Source organism: Leuciscus leuciscus (genome assembly GCF_965113295.1).
Source record: "Leuciscus leuciscus genome assembly, chromosome: 23".
In the NCBI taxonomy this organism is placed as follows: domain Eukaryota; kingdom Metazoa; phylum Chordata; class Actinopteri; order Cypriniformes; family Leuciscidae; genus Leuciscus; species Leuciscus leuciscus.
This window is the reverse complement of record NC_138747.1, coordinates 5,248,919-5,269,013: the sequence shown is the minus strand read 5'-3', so window position 1 is coordinate 5,269,013 and position 20,095 is coordinate 5,248,919. Positions and strand designations below refer to the sequence as shown.

General features: G+C 42.9%; 1 protein-coding gene across 2 annotated transcripts in view; it reads right to left on the bottom strand.

Annotated features, from left to right (window-relative positions):
- The window catches only part of bsnb (bassoon (presynaptic cytomatrix protein) b), a 94,781-nt gene that overhangs the window by 4,879 nt on the left and 69,807 nt on the right, over positions 1-20,095 (bottom strand). The window contains exons 4-8 of one of the 2 annotated variants that reach the window (XM_082155717.1): positions 11,611-12,027; positions 4,777-11,091; positions 1,630-3,670; positions 374-1,233; positions 36-189 (exon numbers count right to left, since the gene is read on the bottom strand). In XM_082155717.1, the coding sequence (XP_082011843.1) occupies positions 36-189; positions 374-1,233; positions 1,630-3,670; positions 4,777-11,091; positions 11,611-12,027 (9,787 nt within the window). The remainder of the gene's footprint in view (positions 1-35; positions 190-373; positions 1,234-1,629; positions 3,671-4,776; positions 11,092-11,610; positions 12,028-20,095) is intronic. The other variant, XM_082155718.1, reaches the window with a different exon arrangement.

The window sequence follows — 20,095 nt, the reverse complement described above, 5'->3', positions numbered from 1 at the left end:
AGTTACTCTGAACTATCTGAGTTATTTACACTTACCGATTCCTGTAGCAGGGATCTGGGGGGGTTTTGCAGCCTGAGGTACAGCTTTTGATCCAATAGCAACTGCAGGAGTTGGTGCAGGTGCAGGTGCAGGTGCAGGTGCAGGAGCAGGAGCAGGTGCAGGTGCAGGTGCAGCAGGCTCAGATTTTACCTGCACAACCAATGAGGGGTAACGTTAATGAAACCATTAACTAATTGAAAATAAATTAAATATTTGTCAATCACGCTTTCAAGGGCAAGTTTATGTATAAAACTTAAAACAAGCCTCATATAACCAAATGTGAAATGTGGTTTTACAGAAAAATTTATCTTAAGCAAGCTTTATGGAAACTCACCATAGCAGCAGCTGGCTGGGCGGTGGGGGGTCCTCCTGGCTGTTGTCTTGCCTGTGCTGGAGCCTGACCTGGCTTAGATTGCTGCTGAGTTATAGCTGTTCCCATGCCAGCAGCTGTGGTTGTGGGCTGAGTTGCTCCCATTGTGTTTGCTGGCTGTTGCCCAGGTTGCTGTGGTGGCTGCTGCTGTGTACGGGTTGTTTGTCCCAATTGGTGTTGTCCTTGCTGCCCTGTCTCAGGTGGCTGAGACCCTGTCTGCTTGGCAGATGCTTGATGGCCAGATGTGGATCGCTGCTGTCCTTGCTGTGGTTGTGGTTGTGGTTGCTGCTCTCCAAGACCCTGCTGCGGCCTAGAACCTGAAGGGGGCTCCTGCCTCCTGGATGAGCCTGGTTGCCTCTGCCCCCGTTGTCCACTTGAGCCATGGTGGTGGCCTGATGGATCACGGGAGTAGTCTCCTGAGTCTCTGTGGCCAGCAGATCGTGGATCTGAGGATCTTTTCTGTGTGGAGGATGTTGTAGCACGGCCGTCTGAGCGGGTGGAAGGATCTTTTGGATGTGATCTTGAAGAACGAGACGACCTGGGATCATCTGAAGAATGACGGGAAGAGGAGTGTCTTCCTGAGCTACTGCCATGGTGACGGTGTTCCCGAGATGAGGTGGAAGAAGAATTCCGTTGATGTCCATACTCGTCTTGAGGCCACAGGTCTTCCTCAGGGGGCTCATCATAATCATGGTAAGTGTGCTTAACATTGCCCCTCCTGCTAGAGGATGAGTGACTTCCACTCCCATGGTGTCTAGAGCGATCTGACCGAGCTTCACGTGGTTTTTCAAACCAGTCTGTCTCCTCCTGACCCAAATGATAGGCTTTTCGGGAAATGAAGGAAGAAAGTCAATACTTTGTGCTATAGGAAATGCCAATGGCAAAGAACAGTATCTGAACACACTGAAGCCATGCAACGCTCAAATCCCAAAGATAACAGCCAAAGAAAAAGAAAAGGAAGCCAACAAAAACAGCCATCAACGAGAAAAACCAAAAGACAGATTGTACAGACATTTGAATCACAATCTCAAAAAGATAAAAGATTACACCATGCAGTTCAAGCAAAAAAAGGCATATATGGTTTCATGCATTTATTAAAGCATTCACAATAATAGTCCAAACTTTTGTTCTCTCTGCCTTCAAGGCAAGATCATTGGCATGCAAGTTTTTAATTGTTGGATGCATTTTAACAGGCAGTTTTTAAATTCAGCACCAGTTACCTTCACTGTCTGAAACAGCACAGTGCATGTCATCTGCAAGGTAAGGGTCATCTGGCTTATATACATGACTCTTAGGTATATCCCTTATATGGTGGTCCTGTACATCTGGTAAGGAATGGCTGGAGCCATACTGATTTCGTACATCATGAGGATCTGGCACAGAGCCACGACCAATTCCCATGGGCTTTCCAACGGGACTCAGAGGACTCTCTTCCTCAGAGTTCTGTGTACGCATAGAAGGACGGCCACTGCGACCATGGGTGCCCCTCTGTGATCGCTCCATGGCGTCCCTCTCATAAGATTTACTTCGGTAGCCACTTGAGTCTCTGGAAGAAATTTTATCCATGCCATAACCTGTGGACCTTGATCGTCCAGAGCCATAAAGACGATCATCCTCTTCTAATGCCTCTCTTGATCCATAGTACTTCTGTTGATCATAGCTCTTTTTCACGCCAGTCCTGGACACTACAGTGCAGCTACCACCTGTTGATGTCGTCATGGTGTAGGAGGCTAGATCAGACTCTACATCTCGAGCTTCTTCAATTGGAGAAAACTTGGAGATTTTTTGCTCCATACCTTGCTTCCTATGTTTGCTACGTTTGGATGAAACAGCAGGTGCCAAATTTTTGGATGAGTGCTTCTGGCTGCCCATTCCCCCACTGCTGCGTGAAGGGTGCTTATAGTCATCATAATAATAACTAGAACCACTTACAGTGGTACTTGGATGTCCATGGCTGTCTACTCCACTTTGATAGGTGTTTGAAGTTCTTCCATATACATTTTCAGAGCCATCGCCATAAGTTGGTCCACGTGGGCCATTCTCACTTACATAACCTACCCGTGACATGTCAGAGGACCCCATATTTTCTTTTGTGAGTTCACTGATATCATCAATCATTACATAATTTCTTGGTATATTTTGTTCTAGATTTGTGGCATAGACACCATCTGTTACATATCCTGATGATGGACTTGGAATACGTTCAGCCAAAGGTTGGTCAGAGGGACGATACTGACCATAAGCATTGTTTAGTGGCGAGGAATAGACACCACTGAATCCAGTCTCTTGAGCTGATGTTGCTATTGGAATGGAAGGATTACTGATAACTTCATAGTTTGTGGGTAGCTTCTGTTCTAAATCAGCAAGCGAGGTTTGCCTTGGCCTTTGATGGGCAGAAAGCATGTCTGCTTGGGGTTGGAAGGACATGCTCTGTGCAGGATAAGGTAGGGTCTGCCCTGGTAGAGGTGCAGCTGGTTGAAATCCCTGGTGACTGGGCTGCTGCAAACCAAGATCAGACTCATAAGTAGGTTGACCGTAGCTATGAGTCTGGTATGGCCCTGGGGTCTGATAGGATGAAGGTTGAGGAGGATGAGGTTGGAAGGTTCCAGGCTGGGGATGTGAGGAGGTTGGGTACGGTGTTGGCTGAAACCCAATCTGCTGATAGGTGGCAGTGGGTGGTTGTGTGGGTGTGGGCTGGGCCTGTGGATATTGATATGGAACATATGAGGAGGTAGGAGGGTACTGAGATGCATTCAAATCAGAAGTAAACTGGTTGAGAGGAGCTGTACTTGGGCGTGACAACATTCCATTTTCTTCATAGGTGCCTGGTGCTACCCCAGCTAATCGTAAATTATTCAGCTCACTATCTGACATGTAGTCACGTGCATCCCCAATGCATCGCAGGTATGCCAACTCTCTCCTCTCTCTCTCTTTAACCCTGGTTTCCTTGCGCTGGGTGATGCCCATTTCCAAGTATCGTAGCTTAGCATCAATCTCCTTCTCCTCTTCCTCTAACTCAGCCTGCTGTTTACGTAATTTGGTGGATTCTTGCTCTACGGCTTTCAGTTCACTCAGCAAGCCTGCCTTCATTGCACCCTGTGAAGGACGTGGCAAAACCCTCTGCGATGCTCCAGGGGAACTGTATATATGGGGAATTGCTGGTGTTACAATTGGTACAGGGGTCTCATCTGGTGGGGGACTAGGCAGAGTTCTCTTCACCTTTCTCATCATTGCATTCTGCTGCTGCTGCAAGGCAGACATCTGGAGAGCAGAGATTTTAGAGACTGATTAATATTACAGCAGCCAGAAACAATTTTGAGAGAACCGCTTTTCCCTTAATACTTTAAAAAACACACAGATCAAACAGTTAACATGCAAAATTACGTAAATATGTTAAATATTGCATATACTGTATACAGACACAGTTGTATCACAGTGCATCATTTTGTATTTCAGTATTTATCTATTTCATAAATAAAACCATCCAAACCAAAAATTTAAATCCAAAAACATTACAATGTATTGCAATTATAAATATATAGCCATGACACTATATTCTATCAATGGTTAGTGCTTTTAGAATCAATCAGGCAATACATTATACATAGATAAAAATGGTTACAATCCTATTTAATTGTAATGACTTTGTGCACTTAATAGTTTAGTGTTAACAATAAATAGTTTTTAGTTTACAAGAAATAAATAGTAAAACATAATATAATAAATAAAAACATCTGCATACCTACAGTAATGTGGAGTTAGAGAATCCATTAAAGAAATTCCGTTAAACCACACATTTGATGAAGTGACAGAAAAAATAGCCTCCTTTTAGCTGTTGTGCAGTTCTCTGAATGCACAAGCCAGAACATTCCTTCGACAGGAATTAAACGGAGAATGAAAGACTCAGACCTCTCTGACCAGCTGCTGACAAGCCGGAAGACAGCAGGGCAGACCCAGTATGCCTACTGTACACGTTGAGCCACCCCCTAGCATTTCAGAGACTTTGCCAGATATAGCAGTTTTTCTGTGTGTGTGTGTGTGTGTGTGTGTGTGTGTGTGTGTGTGTGTGTGTGTATTTGAGGTAAAGAGAGCGGGGAATGAATGGTAAATAAAAAAATAAATAGAGAACTACAGTAATTAAAAAAAAAAAATATGATAAAATAAATAAGTTGTCCAACCCCAACCTTATTAAAAAAAAAAAGTTTTTACCAGGAGTATTAGCCTATACTATTATTACACCATACAGTGTATAAATGGTACAAATGGGGATTGAATTGTCTCAAATTACTATCTACAAGCTGTGGTTTTGTAGTCAACAACAGAAAACTGTAAAGTAAACAAATATTGGCAAAGAAATGGTTCCATACCTGGCTCGCTGAGCTGGTTTGACTTTGATATAAAGAGAATTTGGTCTTGGTTGGGTCCTCTGATGTTGGACTGAGAGGCTTAGGATCTGACATGGACCGTTGAACACTCTTTATGGGTCTCGGAATAGTCTGATGTCTCTGTGGTGATTCTGCAGTGAAGGCTTTTTGTTGGGGAGTCACATGTGCCTTATTAAGTTTCTCACTGGAAGGAAAGGTAGTCTCCAACATACGATGGGGGGACAACGGAGACACTGGAGAGTACAGCACTTGTGGAGATTTGGGTGGCTGACGGGAAGGAGATTCATTTTGCTGCTGAGCTTGTTGGTATCCAATTTCTAATGGGTCTGGCTTTCTCCTTTCAAACTTGGTTGGCATGGCACCAACTAATTGCAAACTAGTAGAATAGGGGCTAACAGTAGTGGGAACACTGAGCTGAGGAGCAACCACTCCGTGGAATTGTGCCTCTGGATCAGTTTGACAGGCTAAACTCTCTCCCTTTTGGGTCCTTTCTGGAGCAGATATGTAGTGAAGGAGTTCAACCTTTGATGTTTCAGCCATGGTAATGTGTATGGCTGGAGATATTCTACCCAACTGGTCTGACTCAGTCTGACATGAGGAGTCATTGGTGGTCTGAATGGCAATGCTGGATTTAGATGCATCACTCTTAGTCTCTGAAGTTGTTTCAGAATGTTTGGAGTATCTTGAACGCCTGCGGCGTATTGGCTGAGTGTCCCACTCACCCTGGTCTTCTTCATCAGTCTGAACGCTGCAGTCAGCTATACGTCTAGTTCTACGACGACGAGACATGAGTTTGTCCTCTGTGTCTTCATCATCAGTTTGGACACTGCAATCTGCAATTCTCTTTACAGACTCATCCTCTGATCCATTCCTCAAACGGGGCATAGAGTTTTGTTTTTTCATAATCCGACCATCTCCATGATCTTCACAATTCTTAAGGGACATCTCTGAAGAAGAGCTAGGCAAAGGCCTAGTGGACACTACTGCCTGGACCACCTGTCCATCAGCACATGGTAAGATCTGCACACTCTGGCCTTCTTGTGGAATAATTCTACCACTCTGATCATAGATAATTGAGATGGTTTGAGGTGTAGTTCCACCAACCATCACACCTTGAACGGCACCTTGAGCTGTTGTAGCTACTGCTGCAGCAGCTGCTGAAGCAGCCGCCGCCTCTGCTGCAGCTGCTACTGCAGCTGCTTCTATGGCTGCTGTTTTCTGCCGCTTTTGTTCTTCAAGCTGCTGCTGGAGCTGCTGTTGCAGAGACTGAATGTGGTCTAGCTGCATCCTTTGTTGTGCCAGCTGCTCTCTTTGCATCACTAGCTGGGTTTCCCTTTCAGCCTGTTGCTGGTGAATAACCTGCTGCTTGATGGTCTGTAGTTCTTGAATCTCCCGCTGCATGAGAAGATGTTCTTTCTCTCTGTGCCTCTGGAGCTCTAAACGGTCCCTCTCCAACTCCTCTTGTAGACGTAGCTGACGCAATTTCTCCAACTCAACACGTTCTCGTTCCAGCTGCAAGATTTGCTCCTGTTGTTGTCGCAATCGTTCCTCTTCTTTTTCCTTCTCAATATTAGCAGATGTGGTTATAGTGGTACTGGCAGATGTATCTGGAAAGACTCTGGTAAATGCCTGGGTCTGCTTTTGTGGCACTGTTAATATTTGAGGTTGTGTCTGAGGCTGGCTTTGAGCTTGAGATTGTTCCTGACCTTTGACCAAAGACTGTGGTTGGGTTTGGGGCTGTGTTTGGAGTTGTGTTGTAGTACCTTCTACTGAAATATGAGCCAAGGGAGCCTGTTCATTTACAACTGATTGAACTGGCACTGTACTAGTATGTGCTGGTTGTACACTTTGCATACCCAAATTAGAAACAGGCTGACCAGTTTTAGGTGCTGCAGGTGTTGACATACTGCCAGGTGCTGTAGACTTTCCGAGGTAAACTGGAGCTTCCTGGGAAGAACTAGAAGGTGGGACACGTCCTGATGAAGTATCTGGAGCGGTTACTGAAAATCGATTTGGAGGAGGATATCTGTAAGGTCCCTGTGCATTAAGAGGCATTCTTGGAGTGACTTGAGGCAACCTGGTGAGGTTAGCAAGAGGTACAGCTGTTACATTGCCTGAAGGGCAAGGTCCATATACTCCTTTTAACATGGGATTAAGAACAGGGGCAGGCTGGGTGGTGATTGGCAGGGTGGAGGCAATTGGGGTGTTGATAGTAGAATATATCATGCCATCAGCTGTCCTCACAGCAGGGGGATATAAAGACCTTAGGCTAGCTTGTCTAGCATTGATTAAATTCGTAAGTGTTTGACCATGTACTGTTGGTCTGCCATCTGGACCATACAACAGGTTGGCTCTAATAGATGCTAGGCCTTGTTGAAGGTTAAGTCTGCCAGCAGGGCCTCCTCTCCCAGCACCATACTGCAGAAGCTCAGGATTACTGGTGTAACGACTACCAAACTGCTCCATGGAGTTAAGAGCAGCACACATTCTGCTAATCTCTCTAGCAGTAGTGGCACTGTACTGTGCAAGATTGGATTCTTGAAAACCACCTAGGTCACGGGAAGGATAACTATACTCTGCATTTATATTGGACAATGAGCCATACCTTCGCAAAGGTAACGGTGGAGCTGTATCACCTCCTTGATGGCGTAGATCGGTGTAAGATCCATATTGGGCACCCATTCCAAGATATCCTGCTTCATAAGCCTGCTTCATGGTGCTTAAATCCACTGCTAGGTCCCCAGGGTCAGTCCTCTGGTAATATTGGAGACTTGAACCTGCTAGATTATTGTCTGACATAGATGGCTGAAGTCGTCCTGGAGGAGGCAAGGTAAAAGATTTGCGTTCATCTGCAGCCATTTGGATATTTGCTGTTTGGTAGCCATCTTTTCCAGGTTGGTTTTGCTGTCCGGGAGCTTGAGATGGCTCTGCAGATGGCTCTGATTGTGTTGTCGTACCTCTCTGAGCAAAAGGGCCTGAGCAACTACCTGCAAATGGCAACTTGTAGACAACATCACAGCAAGCTAACTGATTATCTGGTTTAATCTGTCCTGTGAGATCTAGAACCTCTACTGGAGGAGGCGGCTCCTCTCTTTTAACAAGCTGAGTCACTGTAGCCCCCTGAGTGCTATTTTCATCCAACTGCACCATCATTACCTGGGGCTTCACTGAAGAGAGATTCATCACAGCAGGCTTGTTTTTTAGCTCCAAAGCCACACCACCATATATGTCATGACCAAGTGTAGGTGTGGTAGATGTAGAGCAAGATAATGGTGGTGGAGGCAGCGGAGATATCTTGGGAATGGAAGTAACTGCTGTTTGTGTGCCTCCACCAGTGTTTTGGCTTACCACCATGTCCTTCTTTAACAATATCGGTTGCACTTGATTAGCTAAGTTGTACCGGGCAAAAGATGCATTATGTTGATGTTGCTGGAGCTGTTGCTCAAGGAGCTCTTGTTGTTGCTGAAGTTTCTGTTGCTGTTTCTGAAGTTGCTGCTGTTGAATGCCTAGATTTTCCAGACATGCATCAATTTTTGGAATGGATGGATCTGCGATTATTGGCCTGGTCTGGGTCAGACAGACTGCAGATCCAACTCCTTGACCGAAGTCGACTCTATTTTGCAAAGGATCTCCATACACGACTGGTTGCTTTGGCTGCGATATGAACATGGATGCTGCCACAGTCACACTTACTGTTGTTGGTGTAGTTGTTGTCACCTGAGGTTGTGCCTGTGCATTTAGATTCATAATAAGAGGTTGTACAGCAGTATGACGACTTGGGGGTGTTTCTGCTTCAAGAGAGTATCGTCGTGTATCAGAAGCTAGAGATGTTAGGTCCATACCCTGGTCTGTCATAATGATTGGGGCAGGCTTCATTGGTGCTCTAAGATCCACTATATTATTACCAGGGGCAATTGTGCCTTGCTCTACAACTCTTGAGGTACCAGGTACTGTGGAAATTCTACACAAGGATATGTTTCCTACAGGAAGAGATCCACTACTTTGGGAACCAGCAGAGGTGGCAGTGCTCACAGCCACACTAACTCGCTCTGATATCTGTGTCCTTTGCAAGCTATGTTGAGGTGATGGGTGAGCTGGATATTTCTGTGGTGATGTGGGTGACTTCATTGTTGTATATTGAGTTTGATAAATTGTCTGTTGGCTGTCTTTTGTTGGTGATGATAAAGGTGAGGTCGAGGAATTTACAGTCACTGGTTTGGTTTGACTGCTAGTTCCTGATCCCAATGTAATCACCATAACTGGGGAATCTTGGGAGGACTGTTGTCTTGCAAGACGTGGTGCCCCTGCTCTATGAGCGATCTGAGAGGTTTGAGTAGGTACCACTGTAGAAGTAGTACAAGGTGCAGGGGCACGCGTTGGACTATGTGAGGGGGAAGTAGAAGGGGATGTGGAAGGACTTGAGCCTTTAAAATATGAGAACATCTTTGATGATAAGGAGGATGATCCAGGATCAGGCACTTGGCCCTGTACTGTCCCTTGTGGTCTTCCTTGAGACGGTGTGGGAGCAGGCTGCCTAACTTGAGACTGTGTGGGAGCAGGCTGCCTAACTTGAGACTGTGGAGAACCAGTAGAATGGCCTCCTTTAGAGGTTTGGCTGCTCATTCTAACTTGACTTTGTTGTGAATGACTCTGTGTAGAATGTACCCTTTGTGTCACTCTTCCTGGAGGATCATTTCCAGAGAATGAGACTGGAGCTGAGATCTGGGTAGGACTTGTACCTGGACTCAGATTAGTTGTTCCAGAATCTAAATGGTGTTTTCTGTCTGTTTGAAGGACTCTTTCCTGGTTTTGTTGTCCTTGTCTTCCTGGTGCCCGTTGCTGCTGCTTTTGCATCATCTCTGCTTTTCGCATCATTTCCTCATAAACCTCTTCAGCGCTTTTTAATGATTTATCTGCTGTGGAGGGAGAGACAGCAGAGGTTTTCTCTGTTGGAGAGTACAAAGACATAAATGTAGGTAGATTATATTCACTGCCAGACTTGTACAGCTTTGAACCCATTTCAAATCCTTCAGCTTCTGAATCCATGGAGGGAGAGTACTCTGAGCAGGACGATCTGTGGAGTTCTTCCATTTCTGCAGCTTGTCTGAGCTCCTCTGTTGGGGATGCATCTTCAATAGGTGAAAGGTTACTAGGAGGTGTCTTTGACCTCTCTCTGCGTCTCTGCGCCCTCAGTTCCTCTTTATCCCTTTTAGTTTTTCTGGCTGTACTGCGAATCCTCTGCTGCTCTAAGTCTCTCATCTTCTCCTGCTCTCTCAGAAGTTCCTCTTCTTCTCGCAATTCATCTTCTTCCGAGGAGTCCTCAATGGTGGGCAGCAGCGGACCATGGGATCGATGCCTTGCTTTCCTTTGTTGCTTTGCTTCCTCAAGCCTTTGTCGTCTGCTAGGACTGCTATCACTGTCATCTTCCATTGATGACACAGAGGTTGGAGAAGTTCCAGAGGTATAACTTGGTGTGGTGGCAGGAAGGGTTGAAGAGTATTCTCCCCTTGACCTTTCTTCAGGTGACCCAGTAAGGCTTTCCATCTCAAGCTCAGGCTCCCTGAGGTCATGATCTGTGCTGAGTTCCATGTCACGATTGAAGCTATTTGTATTATTCAATTCTATAGTTTTAAATCGTCTCAGACCACCTTGTGAGGCCATCATGTCATCTGCTTCACCTGATTTGTAGTTATCAGTGCTTTTAGAGTCTTCTTCAAAACTGCTAGATTGCTGTGTTAGACGACGTCTCTCTTTTCCTAGATCTCCACTGTGTTTATGGCTCCTTTTTGTCTTTACCTGGCCCTCAACATCTGCTGTCTCTTCCTCATCTGCACTCATCTCCAGAATCTGTCTCCTCATGAACTCCTCATCTGTTAGATCTTTCTGTGACTTCTTCTGTCGGGGTGGTAATGGAGAAAGGCCACTTTCACTGCTGTCTTCCACATAATCATGTCTTAATTTACAGCTTAGATCATCCGATGCTTCTTCATCAGACTCAAATTCCTGATCTTGTGATATAGACAGAGATCGAGGTCTCTGCTGTTCTGCGGTGTCCCTTCCATCACGATGCTGTCCTTGGTCAGTGACTGTATGTGACTCCAACAGAGGTCGCATTGAGCTTTCCAGTTTTGTTAGTTCAGATGGACTTGGGGGGCTGCGTTGTTCAGAGATCCCCCTCTCATTGAGCTTTATAGAGTCCTCTTGGATCAAGCCTGTAATCTCACTCTGGGAGCTGGATATACCATCTGAGGAGTAGCCTGTATCACTCAGGCTCTGTGTGCTAGACTTGTTGGAATCCTGTAAATACAGAGGATAATGCATTAGATATATGTCATAAACCATTTAAATTAAACTGAAAATTTTACAATATCAACATTTAAAACATTCATAACACAGTTTATCAAATACAATTAACAAAACATGCAAATGGCACATATTAGACAAGCATGCAAAACGGAGTGGATGATCATCAAAAGTGAATCTAAATAGTGATGAAGTTGTAAATAATAATACTAGTTAATGATGTTGATAAAAATGGCATGCTTATATTAACAAATGATAACTTAGTGTATGCCACATTAAATTGGGCTATTTGTGACATACTGTACGTTCTTAATGGATAATTAAAAAAAGAGTTTACAAATGATGTTGACTCATCACTGTGTAACCATCAGGCACTGGAAATAGTAATTAGCCCCAGAGATTGTTAACTTTAAACTGGTGTTGAGAACATGGAACATTCACTTCATAGAATGTTGAAGTGATCTGTTATGAAAGACAAATACAGTGGTGATGAGGACACAGAGGGCCACTCACGTCATCTTGTTTAGATTTCTGCATGCCACTACTTTTCTTCTCATCTTTTTTATCCGATGTTCCCTTTTTAGACGACGTTTCTGTTTTGGACATAGCTTGTTTCTTGTTAATGCCTTGATCTTGTTTTTTTGTCTCAGCCTTAGTTGCAGGTAATTGTTGAGAGGGGCCCTTGCACTGTGGCACCCCTTGTTTTACCGGAGAGAAAGGACCACTTACTTGGGCACCAGGTGGCTTTTGCTGCTGAGGGCCGATAGGTCTCAGCGTAGCTTGCTGACTGGGCCCTCGCTGCTGTTGTTGATTGGCTGGGCCTAGTAGTCTGGGAGATCCAACGGATGGTGGCACAGGAGGAGAAATATCCCCTAAGCTCCCTGACATTGCTCTCTGGGTCTGGCATGTCAAACACAGCCATTCTTTTTTCTGAAATTGAAAGGCAAACATGAAATTAGTATCATGAAACAATTAATATATAAAGGAGAAAAAAAACTGTAGACAAGGTCAAAGTGTCAATAGACATACATGTGATTTATTGCATCACTTGCCTTCACTGGCATTCTCTCTTCTCTCTCTGCCTTTGTCACACAACTATTGTAATTCAAAAGGGATTTGGTCAAGTCGAGCAAGCAAGCATAATTGGGTTCTGGCCAAGACTGCGACCTTTCCTCAAAGGCCTTGCTGACTCTTTTCAAAGCCACTATGTTTAACACACACAATTATGTAGCCTCTGGTAAGTCCAGTAAGACACACAAGCTCAGAATGATGGCTGATTCCACCCACAGCAGGAGGCTCATGTGCGTTGAAAATCACAAAGCATTTCATTAAACAAGGAGTGTAAGACTATAAACGTATGATCATCATAAAAGCATTTTGCTTTAGAATGTGGATCAAGAGCTCACAAAACTTGCATACCAGATTCTCATTTCTAGCACAATGCTCAGAAATACATGTTGCAAACACTGACTGTGAAGTACATGTACAACCCTATTCTCCAAAGCACCTTGGAGAAACTCAACAGCAGTGCAAAATATGAAAAGACAATGCAGAAAAGCAGAGCGCATGTGGCGGAAGACAAAGCTTGTAGTCCATTATAACATCTACAAAGACAGCCTTCATGCTTTCAATATGGAACTAGGCAAAGCTAGACAGACTTTCTTCTCAAATATTATAAACTGCAATTTAAACAACACACGCACTCTTTTTGCTATACTGTAGAGAGACTGACAAACCCCCCAAGCCAGATTCCAAGTGAAATGCTCTCAAACAGCAAGTGCAATGAGTTTGCTTCTTTCTTCTCTGACAAAATCAATAATATCAGAAAGGTGATCAGCACATCATTGAGTTGCGCTGGGGTCAGACAGATCAGACCACCTGAAAAAGTAGTAACTTTGTCTGATTTCAAACATTTTGGTAGAAACCGTACAGCACCTTAAAACATCAACATGCGCTCTTGACACACTTCCCACATCTTTTTTCAAAAGTGTGTTAAACAGTTTAGAAGCAGATCTTCTAGAAGTGGTAAATGCTTCACTTCTCTCTGGGAGTTTTCCAAACTCCCAGAAAACTGCAATTGTCAAGCCCCTTCTGAAAAAGAGCAATCTGGATAAGACCATATTAAGCAACTATAGACCGATCTCAAATCTTCCTTTCATAGGCAAGATCATTGAAAAAGTTATCTTCAATCAGCTGAACAATTTCTTAAGCTCGAATGGATACTTTGACAATTTTCAATCTGGTTTCCGACCGCACCACAGCACAGAGACAGCGCTCATAAAGATAATAAACGATATTCGCTTAAATACTGATTCAGGAAAATTATCAGTACTGGTACTACTCGACCTCAGTGCTGCATTTGACACTGTCGATCATAACATACTTCTTGACAGGCTGGAAAACTGGGTGGGGCTTTCTGGGATAGTCCTAAAATGGTTCAGGTCATATTTAGATGGGAGAGGTTATTATGTGAGTATAGGAGACCATAAGTCTGAGTGGACATCCATGACATGCGGAGTCCCACAAGGCTCAATTCTTGCGCCACTCCTGTTCAACCTGTATATGCTCCCAATGAGCCAAATAATGAGAAAGAACCAAATCGCTTACCACAGCTATGCAGACGATACACAGCTGTACTTAGCCCTATCGCCTAACGATTACAGCCCCATTGACTCCCTGTGCCAATGCATTGATGAAGTCAACAGTTGGATGTGCCAAAACTTTCTTCAGTTAAACAAAGATAAAACTGAAGTCATTGCATTTGGAAACAAAGATGAAGTTCTCAAGGTGAACGCATACCTTCACTCTAGGGGTCAAACAACTAAAAATCAAGTCAGGAATCTTGGTGTGACACTAGAGTCAGACCTTAGTTTCAGTAGTCATGTCAAAGCAATAACTAAATCAGCATACTATCATCTAAAATATATTGCAAGAATTAGATGCTTTGTTTCCAGACAAGACTTAGAGAAACTTGTGCATGCTTTCATCACCAGCAGGGTGGATTATTGTAATGGACTCCTCACTGGCCTTCCCAAAAAGACCATAAGACAGTTGCAGCTCATACAGAACGCTGCCGCTAGGATTCTGAGCAGAACCAGAAAATATGAACATATCACACCAGTCCTCAGGTCTTTACACTGGCTCCCAGTTAGATTTAGGATTGATTTCAAAGTATTATTACTGGTATATAAATCATTCAATGGCCTAGGACCTCAATACATTGCAGATATGCTCACTGAATATAAACCCAACAGATCACTCAGATCATTAGGATCATATCAGCTAGAAATACCAAGGGTTCACTCTAAGCATGGTGAGTCTGCTTTTAGCTATTATGCCAGCCGCAGCTGGAACCAGCTTCCAGAAGAGATCAGATGTGCTCCTACAGTGGTCACATTCAAATCCAGACTCAAAACACTTCTGTTTAGCTATGCATTTACTGAATGAGCACTGTGCCGCTGTTCGTCCGACTGTACTGTACTGTATTTCATTTTATTTTTCTAAACTGTTTTAATTATTCTTATTTCTTTTTATTATTTTAATTTCTTCTATGTAAAGCACTTTGAATTGCCATTGTGTATGAAATGTGCTATATAAATAAACTTGCCTTGCCTTGCCTTGCCTTGCCTATTTAATTAACCTTTATTTAACCAGGCAAGTCACTTAAGAACAAGGTCTTATTTTCAACGACAGCCTGGCAGGAGAATTAAGATCTCCTGAAGGACATACTGACATATTACAATTCACACACATATTTACATTAATTTAAAACATTCACAAGCTGTGATAAAAACACTCCCTAATAGTTTTTTAAATGCAGAGATTGAAATAAAAGACTCCAATTTCATTGACTTTTGTAGCACATTCCAATCATTTGTAGCAGCGAAACTAAAAGCAGAGCGACCATAGACAGTTTTTTTCTAGGGATAATCAAACGAATATGATTAGATGATCGCGTTGAATATGTACTAACATGTGGTTGCAGCAGCTCTTGCAAATATTAGGGTAATCGACCTAACAGGACTTAAAGGGTTAGTTCACCCAAAAATGAAAATTCTGTCAGTAATTACTCACCCTCGTGTTGTTCCAACCCCGTAAGACCTTCGTTCATCTTCGGAACACAAATTAAGATATTTTTTGATTAAATCTGAGAGCTGGCTCACTCCTCCATAGGCTTCTAAGACACTATAACTTGCTGGCCCAGAAAATGCATTAAATACATCGTTAATATAGTCCAAGTGACTACAGTGGCTCAATCTTAAGTTTATAAAGCGACGAGAATACTTTTTGTGCGAAAAAAAATAAAAAAATAAAGTACAAAAAGTAAAAAAAGTATTCTCGTCGCTTTATAAACTTAAGATTGAGCCACTGTAGTCACTTGGACTATATTAACAATCTCTTTAATGCATTTTCTGGGCCAGCAAGTTATAGGGCCCTATCTTGCACCCAGCGCAATTGACTTTGTACAGCGACGCATGTATCATTCCTATTTTGCACCCGCGCACAGCGGACTTTTCCCTCCACAGACGCACGTCGGTTAACTAAGAAATACACTTGCGCCCCCGGGGCGGTTCAGCGCAAAGAGGAGGCTTGTTCCGGCGCAAACGTTCCCTCCTGCTATTGTGCACGTTTAGAAAACAATTCCGCCACTAACCGAAAAAATCTAGTTTAAAGTCAGTGGCGCGTTGGGCATGTTATTCAGATGCTATTTTAAGGGTGCATGCTTGGCCATAATCAATGTAGCGTGTGCACAACGCGCATACACATTGATTCTCTAATCTACACAGAAGCAGCAGTTTTCATTTTTGCAAATCATACATTATTACGATAGATAGATAGATAGATGATAGATGATAGATGATAGATAGATAGATAGATAGATAGATAGATAGATAGATAGATAGATAGATAGATAGATAGATAGATAATTTATTATAAAAGCATCTAGCTTACACATTTACCCAAATTATCATACGCCTGTTTAAGCGAAGCTAATTTGGGTGTGTTTCTCCATCCCCAATGTCACTTCTCTGTGTTTTACGGCCCTGACGAGAACGTCGGTCTCCTCGGCTGTGAAGCACTCCTTGCGCGCGTCTGGCAAATCCGCCGTTATAATAGGAATCCGCTATAGAATAAGCGCGTCTGCTCTTAAAGGGAATGTGAGATGACGCTCTGATTGGTTTATTTCACGTTATGCCCAAACCACACCAATGAATAATGAAGCTACTTAAGACCAACCCATTTTAGATTTGCGTCGGGCGCAAGAGTCATTTATCCCGCCGGTATAATAGCAACAGCGCCCAAGACCCGCCCACAAAGTCACTTGCGTTTTGCGCTTGATACTTGCATTTCAGATCGTTAAAATAGGGCCCATAGTGTCTTAGAAGCCTATGGAGGAGTGAGCCAGCTCTCAGATTTAATCAAAAATATCTTAATTTGTGTTCCGAAGATGAACGAAGGTCTTACGGGGTTGGAACAACATGAGGGTGAGTAATTACTGACAGAATTTTCATTTTTGGGTGAACTAACCCTTTAAAATACACCTGTGTATTTACCGTCTACCATGTAATGACGTCCAATTTAAAAGGGAATACAGTTCACAGTGATGCGTTCTGTAGGCTGCATTAGTATACTATATACTATACCTATAATTGCTATACACATGAAACACCCAAAAAAGACAAACGGAATATATAAACTGACATCAAACAGTTAAAAAAACAGTTGCCGTTTTTATAGTAGAACTCACTACAGCAGTGAGGCAATTATTCCTTCTTCTGCAACATCATTGAAAATATTCAGCAGAATATAGCAGCAAATAGTACACAAAACAAACCCATCTGTACTGAATGTTATTGTCTTTAACAACCATGGGTCTACAGATAATTATAAAATCATAAAATGTTTTATGTCCACAGTCTTAAAGAACACTAAAACCATACAGATATACTGTAGATAGGAGATTGCAAAAGTCCTCGCTAAGTTTAATGAGTCGCATGGGTACAGCAATAAACAGAAAAATTACTCCTAGTCCTAAATATAAAAGAGAGTGCATTTTCAAATTCCTGTGCCCCTCTGTCTTTTCTCGATTTTCTTGTCAGACTCATATACTTTCACAATACCTGGCAGAGGGCTTGCCAATATGGTAGTGTTGGAATGTTTGCTTACTGGGTTTGACGACTGAGGTTTGTTGATTCAGGTTGATAAACAAGCAGTACACTGCATGGGGTTCTGTTCGGATCTACACTGAAGCAACTGCTTGTACATCTCTGGTGCACACAAGCATTCACAAACTACCATAACCTGCATCAGATATTGCTCACAAATGTAAACTTGGTTAAATAGAAGTTATCATCCAAAGACATTGTGGCTGGTTGCCAAGATTTTGCAATGCAGTTGTGATGGTGTTCTGACCGGGTTTTAGCATGTTGCATGTTTAGTATGGATGGTTGCTTACTGGCAAAAGACAAAGAACCCACCACCATTTTCTATGATGTTCTGGTCCTAAATATGACTTAGATCAATGAAATCTATGGAATTGTACAGAGTCATATGCTGAAGTTTAATACAAAGGTTTAAAGATTTTAAAAAGTAAGAGCAATTTTAATACATCCTAAAAATGAAACTAAACTTGTGACTTCATACAAATGATACCATGAAAATCTCCAAAACCAGGCTGTTAAGAAGAGAAAGAAGCTTTCTGCAGTAAGTAAACAGCTATTCTAGTAACAAAATTCTGACAAAATGTATGTGCACAGCTTTGCTTGACTGCTAGAGCGGGTCAGGATGAATTCTGGGGAGAGGCTGAGGAAAGGTTTTGCCATGCGAGACAGATGCCTTTTCTTTTTGATTCTACTCCCCCCAAGTGCTCCACACTGAAGCTAAATATAAACAGGTGCAGCGTTCACTCAATGCTTGTGCAAAGCTCACAAAATGCTCTGCCATCTGTGCCTTTCTGCTTTTTATATTCTGCGTTGAAGCGAGATGGACGTTGTGTGAGTGTAGACATTTGTGAGGTGTGCTTTTAGCATAATGAACGAAGCAGAGGTAATGCAGTGTGTCTGTGAAGAAAGCCCAAGAAAAATTGTAAATTAATTCTCATTTCAAGAAAATGATCTGTGAAAGCTGCAACTCAGTTGGACAGGCCAAATTTACATGAATGCTTGATTTCTGCCAAATCTAAAACAATCTTTTTTTTGTTTATTTTTTTGCATTCAAAGCCAATTGGCTCAAAAATCTGAAGCTTAAACGAGTATGACACCTTTGTCTGTAGAGGTTATCGGAAGTGGTCCAATAATAATCGGAAAAGCGCACAAAGTAGAACAAAATAAATAAATAATAAATAAATAATATTAACAATGTAGTATTTTGTGTTCATGTGAGTTTTGGAAAGCATGGAAACCACAGATGCAGTGTCAGCTGTTACTGGACATGGAACAATCAGACAAACTCCTACTGGCATATTGGTTGCCAAAGAACAACATTAGCATGGTTAAACTTTGAATTTACCACACCAATACACCATCCAAATGTTTAGAAATAATAGAAAATTACTGGATTAATGGGACCCAAAGCCATAACAGTTCATTTGTAAAATGATATTCAATACAGCTAGCTAAGTACACTACTGTGAACAACATAAAATGTTTGCTAACATTATTTAGCTAATCCACAGGACCTAAATTAGCTAGTTGCATATCTGTGTTGCTGTCTGTGTGTTTGTGATTTTTGCTCCCATTTCGTGGTGTCTTTTGATGTTGCCATCAAACAGGTGCAGACATGACTGTTTTGCATGTTGGGATAACCTTTGAATTCAACAGATTTCAAATGTGTTACATAAACCACTTTTCGAACAAATAGCTGCATGCATCTGAAAGAGCAGCAGAAGTCTCCAAAGATTGACAAGCCAAATCAAAACCCTGCATGTATACACGACTGATAATGCTTTGCATCACACCACAACGGCTTCAGTCTGTCTATACTGGAAGCATCGAAGCTGCACGTAATTTCACAATGGTGAAAGTTATAGCATTCAAGTAATAGCACACATATGGCTTTTCTAAGTAACTCATTTTAAAACCGATGCGGAAAATGAAGCTCTGCAAGACCACATGGACACTTCCAGTGTAAATCGCTTCATTGCCTATAATGGTAACGGCTTGAAATTTCACACACCACTTGTGTTTGGTGTTGACACAGTATATACCTCTCAGATGGAAATTTCTCTGCTTCCCTATAAAAATATCTTCATGTAAATGCATATGATCACCTTTAATGATTAGCAAATAGATAAGTTGTTTTCTAAAGCACATTTCCATCTGTTACAAAAACATGCCAAATTCTAAGGGGTAGGCTATTTCAAAAAGCAGGTTATGTGAAATACCCATGCATTCACACGGGGCGTCTGCGTCAACGCTTAATGGAGGGCACGTTTGAAGCTTGGTGTTGACGCAACCGTCATAGTGACAACAGCCAATCACATAACTTCCAGCTTGGACTGCAACGCGCTACTGCATTTGCATAATCTGCATAACGATCTGCGTTGGCACTTGAAAAGTTGAAACATTTTCAACTTCTTCCACAAGTAAGACCAGTGACTCGACGCAGAAGAACCCACAATTCAGTTCTACCAGAAAGACTCGGGAGAATAAATACTGTGACAATTATACATTTATTAACAGCCCAGCAAACAATAAAGTTATTTGTCCATAGCTCGCAATCTGAGGGTCGCATATCCTGCCTGAAGACAAAGGCAGGGGCGCAGCCAACCCCCTGTGAGGTATGGGAAGGGACCATCCTGGTGGTGGTGGGGAGGATGGAGGGAAGGGACCATCCTGGTGGTGGTGGGGAGGATGGAGGGAAGGGACCATCCTGGTGGTGGTGGTGGGGAGGATGGAGGGAAGGGACCATCCTGGTGGTGGTGGTGGGGAGGATGGAGGGAAGGGACCATCCTGGTGGTGGTGGGGAGGATGGAGGGAAGGGACCATCCTGGTGGTGG